The sequence below is a fragment of the Muscardinus avellanarius genome (assembly GCF_963383645.1).
Source record: "Muscardinus avellanarius genome assembly, chromosome: 3".
Classification (NCBI taxonomy): Eukaryota; Metazoa; Chordata; class Mammalia; order Rodentia; family Gliridae; genus Muscardinus; species Muscardinus avellanarius.
This window is the reverse complement of record NC_137788.1, coordinates 89,517,132-89,542,567: the sequence shown is the minus strand read 5'-3', so window position 1 is coordinate 89,542,567 and position 25,436 is coordinate 89,517,132. Positions and strand designations below refer to the sequence as shown.

The window sequence follows — 25,436 nt, the reverse complement described above, 5'->3', positions numbered from 1 at the left end:
AAAATATTCAAAACAAAACCAAATTTGAATATGGCAAATGAAAATAATACAAAGAAATGGAAATCTAAAGTATTATATATACATTATCCAAAATAGAGCTACAGGTTTTTTGTCTGCTTGTTTGTTTGTTTGTTTTGGTGGTACTGGGGTTCCTGGAAACCCTTCTACCTCCAGACTACACTCCCAGACCTATTTTATATTATTTTTATTTGGAAACAAGGTCTCTGGCTTCGAACCTGCGCGATCCTCCTGTCTCTGCCTCCCAAGCGCAGGGATTACAAGCATGTGCCACCATGCCCGGTGAGCTACAGGTTTTAAAGTTCTAGAATTCAGTGTATTCCTATTAGAATAGTTAAGAAATATTGCCCTACTTTTTTTTTTTTTTTTTTTTTTTTTGCAGTGCTTGGGATGGAACCCAGGGACATTCTACCTCTGAGCTACACCCCCAGCCCTAATTTTTATTCTTTATTTTGAAACAGTCTCACTGAGTTGCAAAGGGCCTCACTAAGTAGCTGAGTGTCTTTGAGAACCATGATCCTGTCTCAGCCTCCCAAATGCTGGGATTACAAGTGTGAGTCACCATGCCCAGCTTACCCTACTTTTGTGTGTGTGTGTGTGTGTGTGTGTGTGTGGGTGGTACTAGGGATGGAAATCTGTGGTTCCTGGAAACCCTTCTACCTCCAGGCTACACTCCCAGACTTATTTTTATATTTTTATTTGGAAACAGGGTCTCTTAAGCCAGCCATCCTCCAGTCTCCACCTCCCGAGCACGGGAATTACAATCATGCGCCACCACGCCCGGCCTCATCCTCCTTCTAAACGCAGGTTTACATAATAATTGGATAATCTAGCTAGGATGGGAGGGGGGGTTTGACCTTCATGAAAGGAGACACCTTGGAGGAACTTTACAGGGACTTTTACGTCAAAATTACGTGAGCGAGATGGAGGATGTCATGTATAAAAGGTCTGTTCGGTGTTTTGTACTTCGGTGAATTCCTTCGAACTACTCCCCCCATGCCACTCCTGAATGGCATGGGGCTGTAACTGTGTTCTTTGTTTCTGTCTTTCTAATAAACTCCTTCAGGGCTGGGCGTGGTGGCACGCTTGTAAGCCCCGCGCTTGGGAGGCGGAGACAGGAAGATCACGCAGGTTCGAAGCCAGCTGCGCAGGCGTAAGAGACCCTGTTTCAAAAATATAAAATAGGTTTGGGAGCGTAGCTCAGAGGTAGAAGGGCTTCCAGGAACCCCAGTACCACCAAAAAATAAAAATTAAAATAAAAAAAAAATAAACTTCAAATCTTCAGCAAGAGTCCAGGCTATTGCATATCTATCCTTAGCTCAGTACAAGAACCCGTGCTTTTTATCTTTTTGTGGTTTTTTGGAGAATTATTCCCAGGGGTCTAACAAAGATCCCTGGGGACAGTTCTCCCAGATGGTAACAGTCACTGTCTCAAACCGTAACTTTAACTAAAGAGTAATGAGTAGCATGCTATTTTAGTCCCTTCTTTTTAGCTGAGTTAATTTATTTTTTTTCTTTTGAACACATTATTTTATGATCAAAACTAAGAAAATTCAATCTTAGGTTCATGAAGAGTCTAACTGGGATAAAGTATATTTGAAGTTATAGTAACAGACTAAATCAGTTACAGAGTGCTATAAAAGGACCACATTTTATGAATATCAATGTTAAATGCACCAGAAAATCTGGATATTCACAGACTAAAGATTTACAAAAGGAAAGCCTCCCTTCCCACTCATTTCCTGCTCCTTTATCTTGAATGTATGAGGAATAGGGCAGGATAAAAGTTTGAGCGTAGGGCTTCAATATTGTTTTTTGTTGTGCTGGGTATTGAATCTAGGGCATTCTACCTCTTACCTACACCCCATCCCTATTTTATTTTTTTACTTTAAAACTTTGCTAAATTGCTGAGGCTGGCCTCAAACCTGTGATTCTTCTGACTCATCCTCCCAAGTACTGGAATTATTAGGTATGTGCTAGGGTAGGGTAGTGCTGTTTAATAAAGATAGAGAGTCTGTAATATGGCAAAATTTCTTTTTTTTTTTTTTTTTTGCAGGTCTGGGGATGGAACCCAGGGGCATTCGACCTCGAAGCAACACCCCCAGTCTGTTTTTTATTATTTATTTGGAAACAGGGTCTCACTGATTTACAGAGGGCCTCACTAAGTAGCTGAGGATGTCCATGAACCACGATCCTCTGGTCTCAGCCTTCCAAATGCTGGGATTACAAGCATGTGCCACCATGCTTGGCTCCAAAATTTCCTTTCTTATACCCCTCTTTTATAAGTAGAAAATGAGACTATTTAGCATATATTTATAGTTTGTATAAGTTTTTTTCATTAAAGGTGGAAATAAAACCTTATATATTGCTTATTATATTTCATTTCTGCATTTAACTGATAGTCACAGTAGAAGCAATTATATTCAAATTGTAGAGAGAATATATCCTGAATTATTGTATTTAACCTTAAGGCTAGCAAAGATATTTAAAACAAGGTACTCTTAGGCTGTTATCATCATACAGGTAGAAAAATTCTAACTAGTTTAAATACAACCCAGTCCTTCATGCTAGAGCATAGGCTAGAGGGAAAAAAAGGCGGATCACATGTGACAAAAAGTTAACTAGAAATGTAAAGTACAGTAATTCATATGTATATGAGTGAATATATATGACGCTAAGTCATAGATTATGGTAAATAAGGAGACAAGAAAACATATGGGGAAATCTACATAATTTACAAAATATTCTATTTTGATAAACTGTTAAATAGAATTTAAGATTACCAAACAGTGACAAATAAAAATTTATCAATTAAAGCCATTTAACCAAAGAACAACTTACACATTCCTTTGAATTAGGTCTATAAAAAATTTAAATATACTAATCACATTCTCATACCCAAAATAATCTAAATAAATGAAATCTAGACAAATACACAAATTCAGGATACATATCATTTTTAAAATGTTTTTAAAATCACAGTAAATTTTATCTTAAGAAAAAATACAACAAAATGACAGTTATATACAACTGTTAAAAAGTTTCAAACAAGCCGGGTGTGGTGGCGCATGCTTGTAATCCCCGGGCTTGGGAGGCGGGGACAGGAGGATCACGCAGGTTTGAAGCCAGCTGCACGCTGGCTTAGGAGACCCTGTTTCTAAATAAAAGTATAAAAATAGGTCTGAGAGTGTAGCCCGGAGGTAGAAGGGCTTCCAGGAATTCCCCCAGTACCACCAAAAAAAAAGTTTCAAACAGCTGAATGATGGTGTAGTGGTGCCATAATTTATTGAGTACTCTCACTAATGCTTTTATGGTACCTATTTTGTTAGATAATGAGTTTAAAGAACAAATGCTGAAACAATCAAAAGTAGAATTATAGTTATTTATAAAACATTGATTTTGAGTATGTATCTAATGTTGTGAATTAGAGAAATACCTTCCAGAGAAGTCAGATATTTGGTGTAAAACAAGACACATAGGACCAGATTCTGATACAGATGCTTTTTCTTTGGCCCTATATCTACTTTACATGTCCTGGAGACTGTGTGTGTGTGTGTGTGTGTGTGTGTGTGTGTGTGTGTGTGTGTGTGTGTGTGTCTTTGTGTGTGTTACTAGGAATGGAACCCAAAGGCATTCTACCTCTAAGCTACACCCCTCACTCCTATTTTATATTCTTTATTTTGAAACAGGGTCTCACTGAGTTGCAAAGGACCTCACTAAGTAGCTGAAGCTGGCCAAGAACCGCGATCCTCCTGTCTTAGCCTCCCAAATGCTGGAATTACAAGCATGCACCATTACACCCGGCTAATCCTGGAGACTCTTAAGATGATTTACAATATCATATATATAACTTTTATAAAACTTTTCTTATATAAAGCATACATCCATAGTAATCAAATGTGTTTATAGTGAATGTTTAAATAAAATGAGTGATGCTAAATCCTTTTAAAAACTAAAAGAAACTCAGTAGAATGACTGTACAGTGACTTTTGGAAGTCCAATAATTTAATATATAAGAGCATTCAGTATTATGCTTAGTGTACAGACCACAATGTCAAGTAGTTTCTTTTCAGTTTCTGTCATTAGAATCTAGCTTAAATATCAAACCGACTTTATTGTCTATAAAATTCTGAGATACTCACTATAAACTGATGTAAATATTTTAAATTTTGTACTTCTCAATTCTATCTTTGACCATAAAATCGCCTAGTACTTCTCTAAAATCATTTGTTAAAGAGTTGATAATATTGATTGAAATATCTACCTGTTGCACTTCAGACTTTTCTTTAAAATATAATCTTAATTTTTTATAGAATTACAAATTCTATAAAACACTCTTCCCATGAACTAACACAATTTCACATTGAACAACTTGAGAGAAAACAATTACAACTATAGAGAAAATTTTTTTTTGCAATACTGGGGATTGAACCCAGAGACATTCTACCTCCTAACTATACCCCAAGTCCTACTTTTTAGTCTTTATTCTGAAACAGGGTCTCACTAAATTGCAGAGAATCTCACTAAGTAGCTGGGGCACTGACTGTGAACCTGTGATGTGATCCTCCTTTCTCCCAAGTATTGGAATAAAAAGCTAGTGCAGCACGCCCAGCTTTCAAAACTATAGAGATTTAAATAATCATTATTGTAAAAGCTTAATAGAGCTTTAAAGGTCATCAAAACACAAAGCACATACACAAAATATCTCTCTCTCTCTCTCTCTCTCTCTCTCTCTCTCTCTCTCTATATATATATATATATATATATATATACATATGTGTGTGTGTGTGTGTGTGTGTATATATAGAGAGAGACATGATCTAGGACCCAAGTCCACATTCTCCACTAGGACTATTTCATTATTAAGTAAAAATTTAAAACTACATAGCTCACTAACATTTTTAAACCTAATAATGAAGAAAAATGTAATGTATGGCTAATAAAAGCTTAGTCTTAAAATCTTTGCTAGACACTTTGAAAATTATATTATTTTGGATACCTGAAAATGTGTTATTACTTTAACATACATAAATTTTAACATATCCAAACAATTGTATTATTTTTTAAGTATTAAAATAGGGACAGACTAAGCCTAAATTAACAGTTAATTGTGAATGCAAACTGCATTAATGCATAATTCAAATAGTACTTTAACATGAATTAAATTTTTATTTTTAGTCTTGAATTCTGTGTTTGCGAGATTTAGATTTCACTTAGCAGTAGGTAATAGTAGTATGTAAGCCTGAATGTTACTACAGTATTAAAATACCATGCTCAAAATGTGGTAGTTATTAAACAAAGTAATTTAAAAGGTAGTCAATTAAAATCATAAGTCTAACATCCAGAAAGTTTGCTTGGTACAATATTTTTGTTATCAGCAGCAAATTGATTTAAATATTTTGCAGTTTTAAGCACTTTTAAATTCTGGATGAAAATGATTAGACTTGCAGTCTGTAGAAACTGTTGCATTAGCAGGTTAACATAATCAGTCTACATTAGCTAAAAGTACGAAACAGTTTGTCACAACAGTATTTCTGAATCAAATTCTATTTAACAAAATCCAGTACAACTATATAAAAATATTTATTTCTTATAGTTTTTATATCAGAACAGACTTTAAAAATATATACAATACAAATGAAAAAAAATAAAGTAAAATACTTCATATACCCAATAGGTAATTCTGCATATGTTGATAATTAAATTAAACCTATATCCCTGTAGAAATCATTTTCACCTACTAGTTCATCTTATTATTTCTAATATATTCTCTCCTTTGAACCAACTTATTAAATAACTCTTGTAATTTGCATCCTCAACTCCAGTGTTAAAAAGGAAAAAAAATTCTATTTTAAAGTAAAATAGTGATTCCTTCCTAGCAGCTCTTAGGAGACACAAAATGGCATTACCTGTATGTATGACATGATCTAGGAACCAAGTCTGTCTTCTCCAGGGAGAGAACTCAGAATTTAGCTATGTCTCCTAGTTACATGATCAGTTCCTGGCGACAGTGGGCTTAAAAGAGGTCTAAACCTTTCTTCTGACCAGACTTAAAGTTACAGTATCATTTAAAATAATGTAATATAGCAATAGGGGATGTTTTAAAAAAAAGTCATCTTGATCTCCATCCACTGACAGCTATACTATTTTTTTGGTTGTTGTTTTTTATCAAAAGTTGTATATTAAAAGAAATTTCTACAGATCAATGAATAAAATACTCATTTAAAAACTTTCTAGTCCAGTATATGCTTGAGAGTTCAAAATTCTCCAAACTGAGATATTAGACAATGATAATTACCTTATTTTAAACTGTTAAATGAGTATTTCATCCCTTTAAATTACATTTTAAAACTTTAGTGACAACACAAATATAATATTAAGGATTTATATACTTTAAGAAATACAATTAGGAGATCAAGAGTAAAATTCCACTTGTGTAAAGTCATTGGCTACTATCTAACACAGAAGCAATTGGATTGTTTTCAGCTGTCGGAACACTAAGCTATCTTAGAATGTATACATGGAGAAATAGATACCTTTCTATACTAAATTTGAATATGAATTTTACTTTCTAACACATCAGACTCAGAATTACTTTATCAAATTTTAAGTAATTGAACAAATAACATTTAACAATCTGTTTAATAATATTTTGTATAAATATAAAAATCTCAGATATGTGAAAATGTTTTTCAGATCATATTTCTGTATTTTCAGTTTATAGGTAATTATAATTTTCAGACTTTGAACATTCTATGTGATTTGACATATCTGTACAGAAAGAATAAGATAAAAACCATTTAATAAGAGTAAATCTAATTTGCAAAATTGATAGCTGACATTTGTGTGCTCTTGGAAAGAGTGCATAGGACATTTCTGCAGCAATCAAAAAGGTAAGCTCTTTAAACTTAAGACTTCAAGTTTCCTCTAATATTCTTTCTAATTCTAATCCCTGGAAATACTCTCATATTTTGAATTCTAGATGTGTTTTGTTAAATATACAGTATACATATTTTATCCATAAGCCTGTATATTTTCAAACCATTTGAACAATACGATCAGATTCAGCATGATGATATCTTCACAGAATCTGTAGAAGTCCTCTGTGCAAGATTAATGTCGAGATTTCTAGTGCACCATCATGAAAGACCAGCAAAAGATAGTTTATAACTATGCTTTAGTGGGATTTCCTGCTGGTCTGGGATCATAACCGTATAAGAAAGTAGCTGTTATTACAAGGATGGCTCCAAGGAAAAAGACACTAAATAAGATAAAAAATAAAAAAAACAGTTTTAGAGCAAAACAATTTCTATATCTTTACCATAAAAAACAATTATAATTTGGAGGAAAATGTTCTAGTAACATGGCTAATATATAAATATTGAGTACATTCCAGGTATTTGGCTAAGTGCTTTACTTGTATTATCTGACTTAGTTCTCACAACAACCCTATTAAAAGGCAGTACTATTAACTTCATTTTTACCTGTGAAGAAATAGGTTTGGAAAGTGTAAGTTGTCTAAAGTTCCACAACTTTAAGCAGAAGATGGTACTCAAGTCTGGGTATATCTAACTCGAGAACCTGCACTTTGATTTGCTGCCTCACTGTCTCCCAAAACAAAGATGTTTTAGATGCTGTATTTCACCCTAATACATATTTTGCATGCAACACATTCAATAATAAAAGATCTTGGTTCTTTAAGTACTTGAACATATAAAAGAAAATTTAATCCTTTTATGCCAAACCAAAGTGAGTTCAGTTTAAAATGTAACCAAAACTTGATTTTTTAAAAGTAACCAAATTCAGAACTAATTTTTTTCTTTTTCTTTTCTTTTCTTTTCTTTTTTGTGGTACTAGAGATTGAACCTAGGAGTAGTCTTATCTTTGCAGTATACCCTCAGCCCTGTTTTTTTTTTATATGTAAACAGGGTCTCACGAAGTTGCTGTGAGCCTGCCTCACAAAGATGCTAAGGCTGGCCTTGAACTGCAATTCTCCTGTCTCAGCCCCCCAACTACTGAGATTGCAAGCATGTGCCATCACACCTGGCTAGGATTGATTGTTTTATATCTATTTTAAAATGTTCATATAAGGACATGAATTGTTTTGGTTTTAAAGTTTCTAATAACAGTTCCAAGTATTCTTGGAGCCTATTTCAAAACAAAAAAAAGGGCTGGGGGTGTGGCTCAGTGGTAGAAAGCCCCTGGGTTCATTCCCCAGTACCACAATTCAAAATTAAAAAACAAAAAGGGAGCCGGGCGTGGTGGCGCACACTTGTAATCCCCGAGCTTGGAAGGCAGAGACAGGAGGATCACGCAGGTTGGAAGCCAGCCATGCTGGCTTAAGAGACCCTGTCTCCAAATTTTAAAAAAAGGTATAAAATTAGGTCTGGGAGTATAGCCTGGAGGTAGAAGGGTTTCCAGGAACCCCAATACCACAAAAAAAAAAGGGGTTAGGGGTACAGCTAGATGCAGAATACCACTAGGCTCAACTGCCAGTACTCCTCGCAAAGGAAAGAAAAAAAAGTTATGATTCCTTATTATGACATCAAAAACATTTCACATAATGTGGTCCCTCCAACCACATCCCTTATTATTCCTGTCCAATCTATAATTCAGCCACACTACTCAAGGTGCTCTTCCTTGACAGTATCTTTGTAAATGCTATTCCCTCAGTCAACAATGTTCTTTTTCTTAAGAAAACTGCCCTAGACAGTTACTTTATTATAAGTTATCACATGATTATTAAATATGCATTATTAACGTATCAGTTTCCCTGCTCATTATTGTACACCTAGCATATACAGGGAGCTCAATGATTGTTATAATAACTAGTGTTGATGTGTAACTTTCTAAATGCCTTAGATTAACATAAAAATTCCTATGATATATCCTGAAAAAATTACTACCACAGGAGTATTAGGTCATTATTTAAGCTCTAGATAGATTTCATCTGGATATTTCCTTCATCAGTCACTATGAACTTTTCTTAGCTTTCTAGAACTGTGCAGACTGAGAGTTTATGCTCAACTGAAGTTGTCTGATCCAACTTTCTACTCACTGCAGGTATCCTATATATGATACCTCTTAAAGGACTTGAATACCTAATAATGTAAAAAAAAAAAAAAAAAAAAAAAAACCTACTTCTCAGCTGGTCATGCATTCTGGAGGCTGAGACCAGAGGAGGCTGAGACCAGAGGATCATGGTTCAAGGACAGCCTCAGCTACTTAGGCCCTCTGCAACTTAGTGAGACTCTGTTTCAAAATAAGGAATACAAAATAGGACAGGGGATGTAGCTTGGAGTTCAGATGCCTCTGGGTTCCATCCCTAGATCTACAAAAAAGAAAGAAGAAAAAAAAAAACCTACTTCTTAAGCCATATTTTTTCAGAGGGTTCTAGAAAAAAATATCCTATCAGATTAATGATTTCAAAAATTTGAGCTTCCTCTGTCTAATGAAACTATATGCTCTCACTGCTACACTGTTAAAATTTACTTCATGTATCTAGATGCTCTCCAATCATTACAACCATGTTGCAGTCAAGAAACTCTCATAAAGCTGGGCTTGGTGGCGCAGGTTTGTAATCCCAGCATTCAGGAGGCTGAGAACAGAGGATCACAGTTCGTGGACAGCCTCAGCTACTTAGGCCCTCTGCAACTCAATGAAACCTGGTTTTGAAATAAAGAATAAAAAATAGGGCAGGGGGTGTAGGTCGGAGGTTAAATGCTCCTGGGTTCCATCCCCAGACCCGCAAAAAAAAAAAAAAAAAAAAAAAGAAAAAGAAAAAAGAAACTCATGTACTGTTTTCCAGAATCTAGCACAGTGATTAGAACACACAGTGGATGCTTTAATAAACTTTTGGTCAAAGAATCAGCAAACCTGTATGGAATTATAGTAATGCCAATAACAACAAAAAAGGAGTATAAGAAAAACAGGAAAGCAAGTACATTAGAGACATGTAGAGAGATGTCTAGCAATTGGTAGAAAATAGGGATCTAGAGACCTGAGGATGTAACTCAGTGTTAGAGCATTTGTCTAGCATATATGAGTCCCTGGGTTGAATCTTAAAACCACAAAAAAGGGGGAAAGATCTATAGCTTAGGTGAAATTGGAACCTACCGTCATAGAGAAAGCAGATACAACATGGCAATGGATAAAGATGACCAAGGGAGTGAGCAAGGACTGACATGTTACCAAAGGGATGATCAGAAAGGTAGGTATAGGCATACCACTGTAGAGAAGACAAAATTTCAGGAAGTAGAACGGAGGCAATAAAGGCAAATAATGCATTTGAAAGAGTTGGGTGAAGAATAAGAAAAGGTTACTGAGCCACACATGTTGGTGCATGCCTCTAATGACAGTACTTGGGAGGATGAGGTGAGTCATGGGAGACCCTGTTTCAAAATAAACAAAATAGGGCAGGGATATATATAGCTCAGAAGTAGAATGCCTCTGGGTTCAATCCCCTATCGGGGAAAAAAATGTCCTTGGAACAAGGAGAAGGAAGAACTGCAGATTTTAGGACTTGAGAGAAGTCCAAATTGTTGCTTGACTGTAGAACCTCCCTCAGAATCTCATGGGCTTCACTATCTCCTCCAACTTTTATCTTCTGATTCTCCTTCTTAGTGCTTGGACTGAATTGAAACCCAGAGGAAGGGAGCAGGAAACTGAATTCATGGCAATGTATGCTCTGGAACCAATAACCATTGAAGATGTTACCATAAAGTTTACCCAGGAAGAGTGGGCCCTACTGGACACATCCCAGAAAAAGCTATACAGAGATGTAAAGGAAGAAACCACCAAGCATCTAGTTTTCCTTGGTGAGTCCTCAATTAAAAAAAAATTAACCTTCAGTCGAAATATTTTGAATTTCCTACCATAATTCCACTCCAATCTCTGCACTGATTTTTTTATATATGTAATTATATGAAAGTTGTTTCTATACACTTTATATACAAATGCTTTTTCACCACATTAATATGTAATCTTGAAGATTTTATACTATTTTATTGAAGAACTATATTTTCTCTGTTAAACATGTTTTCTCAGCTGACTTCCTAATTTCACCTTACTTTCCTTATTAACCACCAATAAATTTGATGATAATATTAGTAGAAAACTGAAAATCCACTCTTTTTTTTACATGAATAGGATACCAGTTTGGCAAATCAGATGAGAATTTCCACATGAATGGCTTAAAAGGCAGCTACCAAGAGATTACTGACTCTGGAGATAAGCCATATGAAAGTCATCTCTGTGGAAAAGACTTTATTTATTCCTCTGGCCTTAGAAAGCACATTCCAACCTATACTGAAGAAAACCTACACATAGGCCATGTTTGTGAGAAAGCCTTCAGCCAACTTGTTAACCTTAGACTGCATGAGAAAATACACACTACTGAGAAATCTTCTGAATGTCATTGGTTTGGGAAAGCCTATAACCAAGTTGTGAGTCTTAGGCAGCCTGAGAGGATACACACTGGTGAGACCTCTCATGAATGCCACCAATGCGGCAAAGCCTTCACCAAATATTCTGGCATTAAGCAACATCAGAGAATACACACTGGAGAGAAACCTAATGAATGCCATTCCTGTGGGAAAGCCTTCAGCCAACTTTGTAACCTTAGGCGGCATGAGAAAACATACACTGGAGAGAAACCTTCTAAGTGCCATCAGTGTGGAAAAGCCTTCAGTCACTTTCATAACCTTCAAGAGCATGCGAGAATACACAGTGGGGAGAAACCTTATGAATGTCACCAGTGTGGGAAAGGCTTCAGTCACTTTCATAACCTTAGGGAGCATGAAAGAATACATACTGGCAAGAAACCTTATGAATGCCATCAGTGTGGGAAAGCCTTCAGTAAATCTTCAAGCCTTAAACAACATGAGAGAATACACACTGGAGAGAAACCTCACGAATGCCACAAGTGTGGGAAAGTCTTCAGCCTATCTTGGAACCTTACGCGGCATGAGAAAACACACACTGGAGAGAAGCCTTATGAGTGCAATCAGTGTGGGAAAGCCTTCAGTATGTTTTATAGCCTCAAGAAACATCAGATAACACACACTGGAGAAAAACCCTATGAATGCTATTGGTGTGGGAAAGCCTTTAGTAAGTCTTTTAGCCTAAAGCACCACGAGATAACACACACTGGAGAGAAACCTTATAAGTGCAATCAGTGTGGGAAAGCCTTCAGTATGTTTTTTAGCCTCAAGAAACATCAGAGAACACACACTAGAGAAAAACCCTATGAATGCCATCAGTGTGGGAAAGCCTTCAGTCAATCTTCGAATGTTAAGGAACATCAGAAAACACACACTGGAGAGAAACCTTATAAATGCCACCAGTGTGGGAAAGCCTTCAGTAAGTCTTCTAGCCTAAAGCACCACGAGATAACACACACTGGAGAGAAACCTTATGAATGCCTTCAGTGTGGGAAAGGCTTCAGTAAATCTTATAACCTTAAACAACATGAGAGAACACACACTGGAGAGAAACCCTATGAATGCCACCAGTGTGGGAAGGCTTTCAGTACATCTTCTATCCTTAAAAAACATGAGAGAACACACACTGGATAGAAACCTTATGAATGCCATCAGTGTGAGAAAGCCTTCAGTAAATCTTGTATCCTTAAGAAACATGAGAACACACTGGAGAAAAACCTTATGAAGGCTATCAGTGTGGGCTAGCCTTCACCACATAGTATGGCCTTAAGCAACCTCAAAGAACACACACTGGAGAGAAGCCTCATGAACAGACACTGGAGAGAAACCAAATGAATGCCATGTGGTTGGGAATTACTTCAGTTTGTTTCAGTACCTTAAACATCGTCAGAGAATTCAAGCTACAGATTAAATAATAAAGTTGTGTGTCAAAATCCTTTTCGTAATGTTCTACAGCTCATTATCATGAGAGAACACACACTGGAGAGAACTCAGAATGCTTTGGGTATATATTATGACCTAAAATGACATGATGTCATAACTATAATGAATGATGAGTCTTCTACCATTCCTGTAATCTTTAAACTTGAGGACCTACTTATTGAGAGGCTACCCTGTCTAATCTGTGTGGAAGACCACTAAGTCATCCTTACACCTAGACTGACATAAACTCATGGAAAAGAAGCTGTATGCATGAGCCCTTGCCCCAATCACTGATTTTCATAGATTTTTTTATAATCTGTAGTAGAACAAATGTAGATGTCTTCAACCACAGCTCTTAGTTTTAAAAACACTACCTAACATGACAGGAAAGAACCATTGAGTGTACTGGGGTTCCAGGATGGGTTCCAGTGCCCCCCTGAACATACACACACACAAATAGTACTTGAGAAAAAAAACAACTAAAGGGAGAAAAAGGTGTGGGGGGGGGGTTACTGGGGGTGGAACCCAGGGGCTTTCTACCTGTGGGCTATACTCCCAGACCTATTTTATATTTTATTTGGAAACAGGGTTCTCACTAAGTTGTTGAGGCTGGCTTCAAACCTGCACAATCCTCCTGTGTCAGCCTTCCAAGAGCTAGGATTACAAGCATTCACTACCACGCCCGGCTTATAATTTATAATTCCTTTCTTTCTTATTTTCTTTCTTTCTTTCTTTCTTTCTTTCTTTCTTTCTTTCTTTCTTTCTTTTTTTTTTTTTTTGTGGTTCTGGGGTTCCCGGAAACCCTTCTACCTCCAGGTTACACTCCCAGACCTATTTTATACTTTTATTTATTTGGAAACAGGGTCTCCTAAGCCAGCATGGCTGGCTTCGAATCTGCGCCATTCTGTCTTCTCCCAAGTACGGGGATAAATGCGTGCGCCACCACGCCCGGCTTTTTAATGTTATTTTTTGTGGTACTGGGGATTGAACCCAGGGACATTCTACTTCTGAACTACTCTCCCAGATGTATTTTATTTTTATTTTGAAACATGGTCTCATGAGTGATGAGAGTCTCACTACTTGCTGAGGCTGTCTATCAACCGGCAATCCTCCTGTCTCAGGGATTACAGGTGTACACTACCACACCCATCTTAATACCAATTTTTAATCCATCCTCTTTGAACAAGTTTCTCAGTATTTGAAGTATGTACTGGGCTTTACCAAACATATAGCAGATCTTGATGGCACCACCATAAGTAGAAAGACTTTCTAAGGTTTTATATTTTATTTTTACTCTGCATTTTACTAGCCTTATATTAAATTGAAATATTGATGATAAAAAAAGAGTTACTGAGTTTTACTTATAGGACTGCATTAAGATAAAGGGCTATTTACCTATTTTAGGAAAAATAATCCATCTTCCTCTGGCTTGGTCTTCTGAACATATTCTCAAAACATTCATTCATTAAATAATAATACTATCACTGTCTTTTTATCTTCATCCCAACATATATACTCCTTTAGAAACATGAATTTACATGCAGGTGTTTATCTTAATGATAAATTACTACTCTTCCCTTGTTGGTTTACTTGATCATTTTTCCCTACATGATTAAAAAGTTGAAAAAATCTCCCTAGGATTTTTTTTTTTTTTTCAGTACTGGGGATGGAACCCAGGGACATTCTACCTCTGAGCAATACCTTCTGTCTCAGTCTCCAAAATTCTGAGATTACAAGCGTGTACCACCATGCCAGGCTCTACCTTGGATTTTTATGAGGTTTAACTTATTTTTGAAAATATATGCCTTTTTAAGTATACCTCAAAAATGTACCGGTTCCAAACATGAACACAGAGAATAAAGCATCATTACCATATAAGTGTTAGCCAGGTATGACAGCGCACTCCTGTAATCCCAGTACTTGGGAAGCTGAGATAGGAGGATTGCAGGATTAAGGACAGCCTCTATAATTTAGTGAGACTTTCAGCAATCTAGCAAGACCTTGTTTCAAAACAAAAAATAAAAAGGGCTGGCAGCTGTAGCTCGGAGGTAGAATGCACTTGGTTCAATGCTCAATATCACACACATACAAAAAACTAAACTAAACAAGATTTAGTGTTGTTAGGCTAGTCTTATTAGCTAAGTGATGCATTCTTACACCAAGCTAAAAACAAATATTACATAATATACATATATATATATATATATATTTTTTTTTTTTTTTTGGTGGTACTGGGGATGGAACCCTTCTACCTCCGGGCTACACTCCCAGACCTATTTTATATTTTGTTTGGAAACAGAGTCTCTTAAGCCAGCGAAGATGGCTTCAAACTTGTATGATCCCCAAGTGTGGGGATTACAAGCGTGTGCCACCATGCCCGACTTCATATTTTTTATCTCAGAAAAAATGAATCTCAACATGCATATCCTGGTTGTTAGAGAACTAAAATCGTAAGTATTCAATATAGAAATATAGTGAGCACATTTCCTGCTATGACATTCCATCTATGACCCTATTTCACTCTCAACAATACTGAATTAAAATTTTAAGACTCTAGCTGAGTGTGGTGGCACATGCTTGTAATCCCAGTACTTGGGAGGCTGAGACAGGAGAATTGCAGGTTTGAATTCAGCCTGAGCTACTTAGGCCTTCCACAACTTAGTGAGACCCTGTTTCTAAAAAAGAATAACTATTTCTAAATTAAAAAAAAAATCCAGGCGTGGTGGTCCACGCTTGTAATCTCAGCATTTGGGAGGCTCAGACAGGAGGACTGCAGTTTGCAGACAGCCTCAGCTACTATGTGAGGCCCTCTGCAACTCAGTGAGACCATTTCAAAATAAAGAATAAAAAATAGGGCTGGAGGTATAGCTTGCTGGTAGAATGCCCATGGGTTCCATCCCCAGTACTGCAAACAAAAACCATAAAAAACAGGGCCGGGAATATAGCTTGGTGGTAGAATGCCCTTGGGTTCAATCCCCAGTAACACACACACACACACACACACACACACACACACACACACACCATGATGATTATCTACTATATGCTAAGTACCAGCCCTATGTTCTTATTTGGTGGTAATAAATCTTAGGAAGAAAGGGGAAGAGAGAGAGTTGGAATGGAGGAAAGTGTTCTTTTATTTAGGGTAGTCTCTTGACAAAGTGCCATCTGAGCCAAGATCTGAGGAAGTGATGCCATATAAATATGTAGATGATGATTATCCAAGAAGATAGAAGGGCAAATCAAAGCCTACAGCAAAGAGGTGACTGAAGCTTTAAAAAAAAAAAAAAAAGAATATCAATGAGTACAGCCCAAGAGCTGATCAAATAAGTCTTTGACCAATTTCAAAATGGGAAGCAATGACAGGGTTTCTGAGCATAATAGAGAGATATTTTATTTACACTGAAAAAAGATATTCTGGTTGCTGAATGAAGAAGAGCAGGGATGCTGGGGTACAGGAAAGAAAAATAGGTCAGAAATCTCCTAAATCCTGATGAGAATGAGGGCGTAGCTCATAAAGGGTAGTAACAATGGATGCTGTGAGAAATAGTCTGATTCTGGAGATATTAAAAATAAAAACTAACAGATTTTCTTCTGGATTAGATACAAAAGATAAAAAGAAACTGATGACCCTATTTCTTCCTCGACTCAAAATAAAGTTCCATATACTCTAACCTCTTATAGACCTATTATAGTCCTATCCACAGATACTCCCTTCCCTGAAATTACTGTGGATAAACTGTGTTGCTGCCTTAAGAAGGATTTAGGACTTAGCAACTGGAAGAATGAAAGTACTGCCATTTACTAAATGGAGAATCCCAGCTAGGAATAGGAAATGAGTGAAAATGTGAACAGGCAATTAGATATACAAACGTGGAATGTAAGTTTTTTGGGTTTGTTTGGTTTTTGTTTTGGGGTTTTTTTTTTTTTTTTTTTTTTTGGTGGTACTGGGGGTGGAACCCAGGGGCTTTTCTACCTCCGGGCTATACTCCCAGACCTATTTTATACTTTATTTGGAAACAAGGTCTCACTAAGTTGCTGAGAGCCTCACTAAGTAGCTGAGGCTGGCTTCGAACCTGTGCGATCCTCCTGTCTCAGCCTCCCAAGTGCTGGGATTACAAGTGTGCGCCACCACACCTGGCTAAACATGGAATGCAAGCTTAAATGAGAAAGAACAGATAAAGGATCCTTGGGAGACTTCAAAGTTTTGAGACTGAGAAAATCAGGAAAGTAGTGAAGTTAGAAGAAAACCAAGAATGGTATCCTAGAAGTCATTAAATATCCCATTAGTCTGGAATCATAAACTAATAATTGCAAGACAATAATAGAACCTTCAGTACCATCTGTGATGGGTATTCATTACACCAAATTCTTTCGGTTTCTTCCCTTAGTGTCCATACACTAGAGTCCTGGGACTCCTATCTTACCTCTCACTGCTGCCAGTTCTTTCCAAATTGCTCTTCTTCCTATAATTACCTTAGTTTTCTCATGAGCCACCTTCCCTATATAAACTATCTTCAGGAATATCACCCCCTCTCCTGGCTTTTGGTATGGCATGCATTAAAGGCATGCATAAAAATGTCATGGGCCACTTGTGGTGGTGCCCACCTCTGTAGGCTGAGGCAGGAGGATCTCAAATTCAAGGCCAACATGAGCAATTTACCAAGATCCTATCTCAAAATGAAATAAAAAGGGCTGAGGGAGTCGGGCGTGGTGGCGCACACTTGTAAGCCCAGCACTTGGGATCACACAGGTTCAAAGCCAGCCTCAGCTACTTAGTGAGGCTCTCAGCAACTTAGTGAGACCCTGTTTCCAAATAAATTATAAAATAGGGTTGTGGTGTAGCCTGGAGGTAGAAAGCCCCTGGGTTCCACCCCCAGTAACACACCAAAAAAAAAAAAAAAAAAAAAGGGCTGAGGACATAGCTCAGTGGTATACCAAAAAAAGAAATAAAGAAAAGTCATGACATTGTGTGTGATTTTAAATGACTTATACGCTTTTTATATTATTTGTGACTTTTGGGGGGAACCATTCTGGTCTATTAGGAAGTTTCTAGTCAGCCAAACTGTATAACGGACTTTCCAGTGTAAGGAAATTATCTTTTCTGTATTTAGTTTGAAATCCTTCTTAAAAGATAGTTAAATGAACTTTTAAATTCCAATAATTTTTCAAAAGTGGCAATGAGATAAAGTTTATTGGATTACCTTAAGAAGATTCTTATTTTTCTAAAAATAGTTTTGGCATTTAAAGAAAGAGAAAATATTTTACCTGGTTGGCACAAAATCTTGTAGCCAGAAATAGGATATCAGTGTTGATAATATTATGGATAAAGAAGTTGCAAATCCTTTTAAAATATTATCTGCATACTTAATAACAGCAGCTATCACAAGGCCTCCAAGTGCCTACAAAAGTATTAAGAGATTATATTTTAAAACAGACATACTTTCAATATAATTACATTACTCAATGAAGCTTTAGGCTTTTGTCCTATAATTGTAATCCCACTATAGTAAATGATATACTAAGCAGTATACTTCCAGGTCTTGTTCAATAGTCCTCTTATTTCAAAGGTATGTAATAAAGTTGATATTATAAAAAAAATCTATCCTCCTCCAATTTAGTAATTAAACATTACTTGTTTGGACAAATGTGAGAAGATTCATAACTTGGATCAGTGAAATAGTTTTACCTTTGAATAAAAATTAAGGAATTTAAAAGGCTTTTTACTAACCTTTCAGTAACTTCCTAACGACTTTCATCCTCTAGGTTCTCTCCATTCTTCCTCTCATTTCTGTTAAAATTATTCTTCCCTAAAGTACAGTTTTAGTCATGCTCTCTTTCCCTCTCTCCCTTTCTTCCTTTGGTTTTGCTATGCAGGGGATGGCATCTAGGGCCTTGCAAATGGTAGGTAAACACTCTACTAATGAAGTATAAACCAATCCCAGTGCTCTTTCTTCAAGAATATATAAAAAACCTTCTACCCAATCTCTCTCAAATTCAGACTATAGAGTATAGTTCAGTGATGGAACATGTGCCTAGCATGTATGAGGCCATGGATTTAACCCCCCGGGGGGGGAGGGAGAGAGGGAGGGCAAGAGAGAGAAGAGGAGAAGAGAGAGGAGAGAGGGGAGGTAGAGGTAGAGATTGATTGATTGATTGATTGATTGATTGATTGATTTTGGTGTACTGGTTGACCAACCCTAACCCAAATATCTGAATTACACAAAATTCTAAACTTTTTTTGAGCACTGCCTTGGGAAAAATTGTACAACTGACCTCATGTGTTAGTCACAACAAAGACACACTAAAAATCTTGTGCAAAAATCACTTTCAGGGTAAATGTGTAAGATATTTATATATAAACATAAATTTGTGTGTAGGCATGAATCTCATCTTAAAAACCCTGATCCAAAACACCTCTGGTGTCACGTGTTTTGGATAGGGGATACTCAACCTGTACTACATAGTTACAGTTTTTGTCAGACCTTACATGTCAGCTTCCAAATCTGGGCTACTCACCTGAACAATTTTCACTGTACCTCCTTTATGACAGTTTTACTTATAAAAGTCATAAACTATGCCCACTGAGCTTAAGACAAATTAATGTTCTGCATCCAACCACTGGGCAATACTGTCACCTATCTATTCCCTTTTAAGCCCCTCACACCAGTTAGTTATACCAAATCTTTTCTATCTTTCTCACACAGTCAGCCCCTTCTTAAGGGAAGATGGCTTCCCCTCATTGCTAGCATGAATATATCACACATAAGTTCTCCTGCCTTAACCTATTTCCACTTCACATTTTCTCTTATTGTCCTTTTTTCTCCTATCTTTATTATTATTGTTGTTGATAGCAGTAGTAGTAGTACTAGAGATTCAACCCAGAGGCATTCTACTTCTGAGCTATATCCCCAGCCCTTTTTACTTTTTATGTTGAGACCAGGTCTAAGTTGCTGAGGCTGGCCTCAAACCTGTGATTCTCCTGTCTCAGCCTCCCAAATACTGGTATTACAGGTATGTGCCATCTCATCTGGCTCTAACCTAAAATAAAAATCTTCTTGTTTTCAAAACACAAGTATCCTTTGACATTTTCATCTGCCTTCCAGATTACTGCTCCTTATGATTTCAAATACCTCTAAAAGAATAAGAACTCTGAAGGCAGTGACTTATATCTTCATTTTCATATACTCCAGAGTATCCATTAAACATCTACCGAAGATGAAATTACTCAATCCTTGAATAATTTCAAGTTAAATATAAACTGAATAAATTTGAAAGAAATATTTCACTATGTATTCCCAAAATGAAGTTAAAAGCTGCTGCAGAATTAAACATCTAGATCTGATTCCTGGTCTTAATGGGCTGAACACAGACTTTCTGTACAACAAAAAGACCAAGTCTATTTTTTACTCTCCTGAATAAACGATACAATAGGAGAATAGCAGGGACCTTTTCTCCTAGTATCAGTACTTCAGTAGCCACTTTGATAGTCTATGTGGAAACAATATTTATTAGCATTAAATAAAAGACTATGTGCTTTACCTGAAGAACAACAACTATCCAGGTCAGTTGGTTATATCCCTGAAAAAATCCATTTTTTGATACCAATTCTCCATCATAAACGTAAACACCCATTAATCCAAATATACTCCCGAAGAAACCTAAAAAAAGTGAAGTCATATGTGATATACTTGTGTCATATGCCATTTAGTTTTCCTGAAGAAATATTTTTCTGTTGACATTCCAAGTTATTTTATACTTAATTTTTTCTTTTTGTCGAAATTTGACTGCTTTAAAATTTTTTACTTGGTTTATATAAAATTAACAACAAAGCAATACTCAGTTTTACTCTGCTATGACTGTAAGACAAAGACACAAACATATAAAAAAGAATAGTGTGGTGGTGCACTCCTGTAATTGCAGCACTTGGGAGGGTAAGACATGAGGATCACAGGTTTGACGACAGTCTCAGCAACATAGTAAGACCCTCATCAACTTAGTGAGAACCTGTTTCAAATAAAAAAAAGAGCTGGAGATGTTGCTCAGAAGGAGAATGCCCTTGGGTTCAATCCCCAGTATCACAACAAAACAAAACAAACAGATTATCAACCTTGGAGCACAAAAATAATTTAATGGATAAATTACATGATCACATGGCTGTTCTATTAGAATATTTGGCCGGGCGTGATGGCGCACGCTTGTAATCCCCGCGCTTGGGAGGCTGAGACAGGAGGATTGCACAGGTTCGAAGCCAGCCTCAGCTACTTAGTGAGGCTCTCAGTAACTTAGTGAAGCCCTGTTTCCAAATAAAATATAAAATAGGTCTGGGAGTGTAGCCCGGAGGTAGAAAGCCCCTGGGTTCCACCCCAGTCCACAAAAAAAAAAAAAGAATATTTGTAAAATGCTAACTTTCATTTATTTTTTTGTAATACTGGAATGGAACGAAGGGGCATTCTACCTCTGAGCGACACCTCCAGCCCTACTTTTTATTCTTTATTTTGAAACAGGATCTCAGTGAGTTCCAAAGGGCCTAAGTAGCTGAGGCTGTCCATGAACGGTGATCCTCCTGTCTCAGCCTCCCAAATGCTGGGATTACAAGCATGTGCCACCACATCCGGCTAAAAAATGCTTGCTTTTAGCCCGGCGTGGTGGCGCACGCTTGTAATCCCCGCGCTTGGGAGGCAGAGACAGGAGGATTGCGCAGGTTCGAAGCCAGCCGCACGTGCTGGCCTAGGAGACCCCGTTTCCAAATTTTAAAAAAAATGTAAAAATAGGTCTGGGAGTGTAGCCCAGAAGTAGAAGGGCTTCCAAGAAACCCAGTACCACCAAAAAAAAAAAAAAAAAATCCTTGATTTTAGAATGTTGTATCTTTCTATTGCTATGTTTAGATTTTGATGTTTTTACATTCAGACATGCATATATAAAAGTTCATGTATAAGACACAGAATTTCTTCATATTTAGAAGTTTGGGAAGTATAATAATTAATATCCATAAAGCACCATAGAGCCGGGCATGGTAGTACATGCTTGTAATCCCAGCATTTGGGAGGCTGAGACTGGAAGATCACTGTTCTTGGACAGCCTCAGCTCTTTAGTAAGGCCCTCTGCAACTTAGTGAGACCTTGTTTCAAAATACAGAATAAAAAATAAGGTAGGGGGTGTAGCTCGGAGATAGAATGCCACTGGGCTCCATCCCCAGACCCACACAAAAAAGAGAAAATAAATAAAAAAAAAGCATCATAGATTCATGGGTTTTAACTACTTTTCTATTTTTATCAATTCAAGAAAATTTTAAGCAATTTACACAAACCTTGAATTTTTGTTTTCTATTTGCATAGTTATGTACATAGCTGACAGTGCCTACTGTGTGTGTGTGTGTATGGCACTTTTCACTAAATATTTTACATGTATTATCTCACTTAATATTCAGCAACATATAGATACTGTACTTATATGCTACATTTTTCTTTCTTTTTCTTTTCTCTTTGTAGTACTTAGGATCAAACCCAGGGCTTTGTACATGGTAGGCAAGAGCTTTATTACCAAGCGGTATCTATAGCTCTTTGTATTTATTTATTTTTATTTATTTTGTTTGTTTATTTTGTGATACTGGAGAATGAACCTAGCGGCATCCTACCTTCAAGCTATACTTCCAACTCTTTTATTTTTTATTTGAAGCAGGGTTTCAACAAATTTCTGAGGGCTTTACTAAATTGCTGAGGTTGACCGTAAACTTGCAATCCTGTCTCAGGCTCCCAAGTATTGGGATCACAAGCATGTGTTAACATGCTTGGCTTCTAGCCCTTTTTATTTTATTTTGAGACAGAGTCTCACTAAGTTGCTGAGGCTGGCCTCAAACTTGAGATCCTCCTGCCTCAGCCTCCCTAACAACTAGAGTTAAAGGTGTATGCCACACCTCCTGGCAATTAAGTACTACATTTTAAAGATGGAGAAACTGAAGCACAGAAAGGTTAAGGAACTTCTCAAATGTCACACAGGTGGTAAGTGATAACATCAGAATTTGTGTAATATGACATCAAACCAAAGTGTTCTTAATTAACCTCTCTGCTATAAATGCATTCTTTCTGAATTGGTAAATCAAACTTTACTGCTGCCAGGTGGGGTGGCACTCGCTTAAAATCCCAGTATTTGAGAGGCTGAGACAGGAGGATCCCAGGTTCATGGCCAGCTTTGGCAACACAAGTCTCCACAACTTAGACCGTTTCAAAATAATATAAATAAAATAAAATAAAATGGGGCTGGGGGTGCAGCTCAGAGGTAGAATGCCCCTGGGTTCAATCCCTGGAGGGAGGGGGGACATCCTGCTTATTGCTTTTAAGTCAGAATTTGCCTTTTAAACTCAACAAAAAGAAGCTAATTAAAAATTGTTTTAAAAAATACTTACCTTTAAAGCCAGATATTGTGGGGCATTATAATCCCAGTACTTGGGAGGCTGAGACAAGAAGGATTGCAGGTTCATGGCCAGTCTCAACTACTTAGTGAGGCCCTCTGCAACTTAGACCTTGTTTCAAAATAAAGAATAAAAAAATAGGACTGGGGTTGTAGCTCAGAGGTAGAATGCCTCTGGGTTCCATCCCCAGTACCTCAAAAAAACAAACAAACAAAAAAAAACTTACCTTTAATGTTCCTAGGAGAAGATATTTAATATATTTTTTATAAATTTTACAGAGAAACAAATCATGTGATAAAATAATAAAGGTTCATTTTTTTTTTGTTATCACATTTTTGGAAAACAGATGGAAGGATAACTTTAATCATACGTGCAAGGTGTGACTTAAAATATGAACCAGTAGGCATACGGTTTACTGGGTGGGGCCTAGAGAGGTCGTTCTGAATGCTAATCAAGAGACACGGGGCATATCTATTCCATTGATATGGACTAGGGGCAAAAAGTGGTTTAGAAAATAAGCCCCCAAATTATCAAGACAGATGTTTAAAACAGAATGTGTTGATTTGCAAGGGAGCTGTTTCCCACACGGAGTTTTACATGCAGCACTATCCAAAATGAATATGAGCCAGGAATACTCAATTTTGGAATCCTTGTATGGGGACTAATTGTAATAATACAATAAAAATATGAATACGATCACTTTTTTAAATATTTAAGAAAAGCATTTAAAACTTACCGAGCTGAATATTTCTTATCCACACTGACTGTTTTGTTTCTTTTAAGATTTTCTCAAAATAAACTCCAGCAAAGCCACTTGAAAAGCAGGCTGTGAGAACTGCCATGAGGCCCACAAACTGAGAGCCAGCTGAAAGTTCCTTAGAGTTAAGCTCTTGAGAATCTGAAGGCCACTGAATAAAAACAAAATATTAGCTCAATATCTGTAATATTTAACAAAGTGAATATTAAGAGCCCACTATAAGACCTTAGGATATAAATGTCTACAATATTATTCTTGAGAATTGCAGAGGAGTACTTTTTTTAATGCAGTACTAGAGGTTGAACCCAAGGACATTCTACCTCTGAGCTATACCCCCAGCCCTATTTTTTATTCTTTATTTTGAAACAGGGCCTCACTAAGTTGCAGAGGGCCTTATGAAGTAGCTGGGGCTGGCCGCGAACCTGCTATCCTCCTGTCTCAGCCTCCCAAGTACTGGGATTACAAGTGTGCGCCACCACCTCTAGCGCAGAGGAGCATTTTTGAAGAAAACCTTATAGCCATTTGATTTTTTTTCTCCAATGATAATATATTACTATTTAAACTCATAAACTTAAAAAGTACTAAGGGACAATAGATAGTTTATATTTCATCTCCTATAGAGACCAATCTATACTTTAAGATGATCCGTAGTGTTTAATTTGGGGTCTGAGGGTCTAGTGCAGTGGTAGAGTACTTGCCTGGCATGTGCAAGGAAGGCTCAGGGTTAGATCCCCAGCACCAGAAAAAAAGTAATAAAAATGAAGTTTAATTTTTTAAAGACCACCATTTCAAAGCTGACGAAAGGATAAGAATCTTACATTTCTCCTATTGCCTCAGCAAAAGCACAGGCAAGTAGAAACAGATGCACTAAATCAAGTAGAATAAAGAGAAACTGTTGGGAGGGGAAGCCCAAACATAGCCAGGGCAAGAAGTCCATCGGAAAATGAAGGAAAACTTTGGGTACACTAGAAAGAAAGGGTGTTGAAAAAGACCCCAGAGTCACTGTAACACACATGGTACCCTATGGCTTACATGGTCTTGACCCTGATCTAATCAATTATACCTCATAACTACTTGTTTCCTTCCTTCCTTCCTTTCTCTTTCTTCCTTCCTTTTCTTCCTTCCTCCTCCCTCCCTCCTTTTCTTTCTTTCTCTCTTTCTTTCTTTTCTTTTTCTTTCTTTTGTTTTTGTGGTGCTGGGTATGGAACCCAGAGGCTTTCAACCTCTGGGTTACACTCCCGGACCTATTTTCTAATTTATTTGAAAACAAGGTCTCACTAAGCTGCTAAGAGCCTCACTAAGTTTCTGAGGCAGGCTTTGAACCTGAGCGATCATCCTGTTTTAGCTTCCCAAGTACTGGAATTACAAGCATGTGTCACCACGCCAG

At 37.0% G+C, this 25,436-nt stretch overlaps 1 protein-coding gene across 3 annotated transcripts in view; it reads right to left on the bottom strand.

Annotated features, from left to right (window-relative positions):
* Positions 1–7,188: 7,188 nt before the first annotated feature.
* Positions 7,189–25,436, bottom strand: part of SLC35A3 (solute carrier family 35 member A3) — a gene marked incomplete at both ends in the record, with an annotated part of 58,487 nt that continues 40,239 nt past the window's right edge. For all 3 annotated transcript variants that reach the window (XM_080691834.1, XM_080691832.1, XM_080691833.1), the window contains 4 exons: positions 7,189–7,279; positions 18,150–18,283; positions 20,424–20,542; positions 24,029–24,200. In XM_080691834.1, the coding sequence (XP_080547960.1) occupies positions 7,189–7,279; positions 18,150–18,283; positions 20,424–20,542; positions 24,029–24,200 (516 nt within the window). The remainder of the gene's footprint in view (positions 7,280–18,149; positions 18,284–20,423; positions 20,543–24,028; positions 24,201–25,436) is intronic.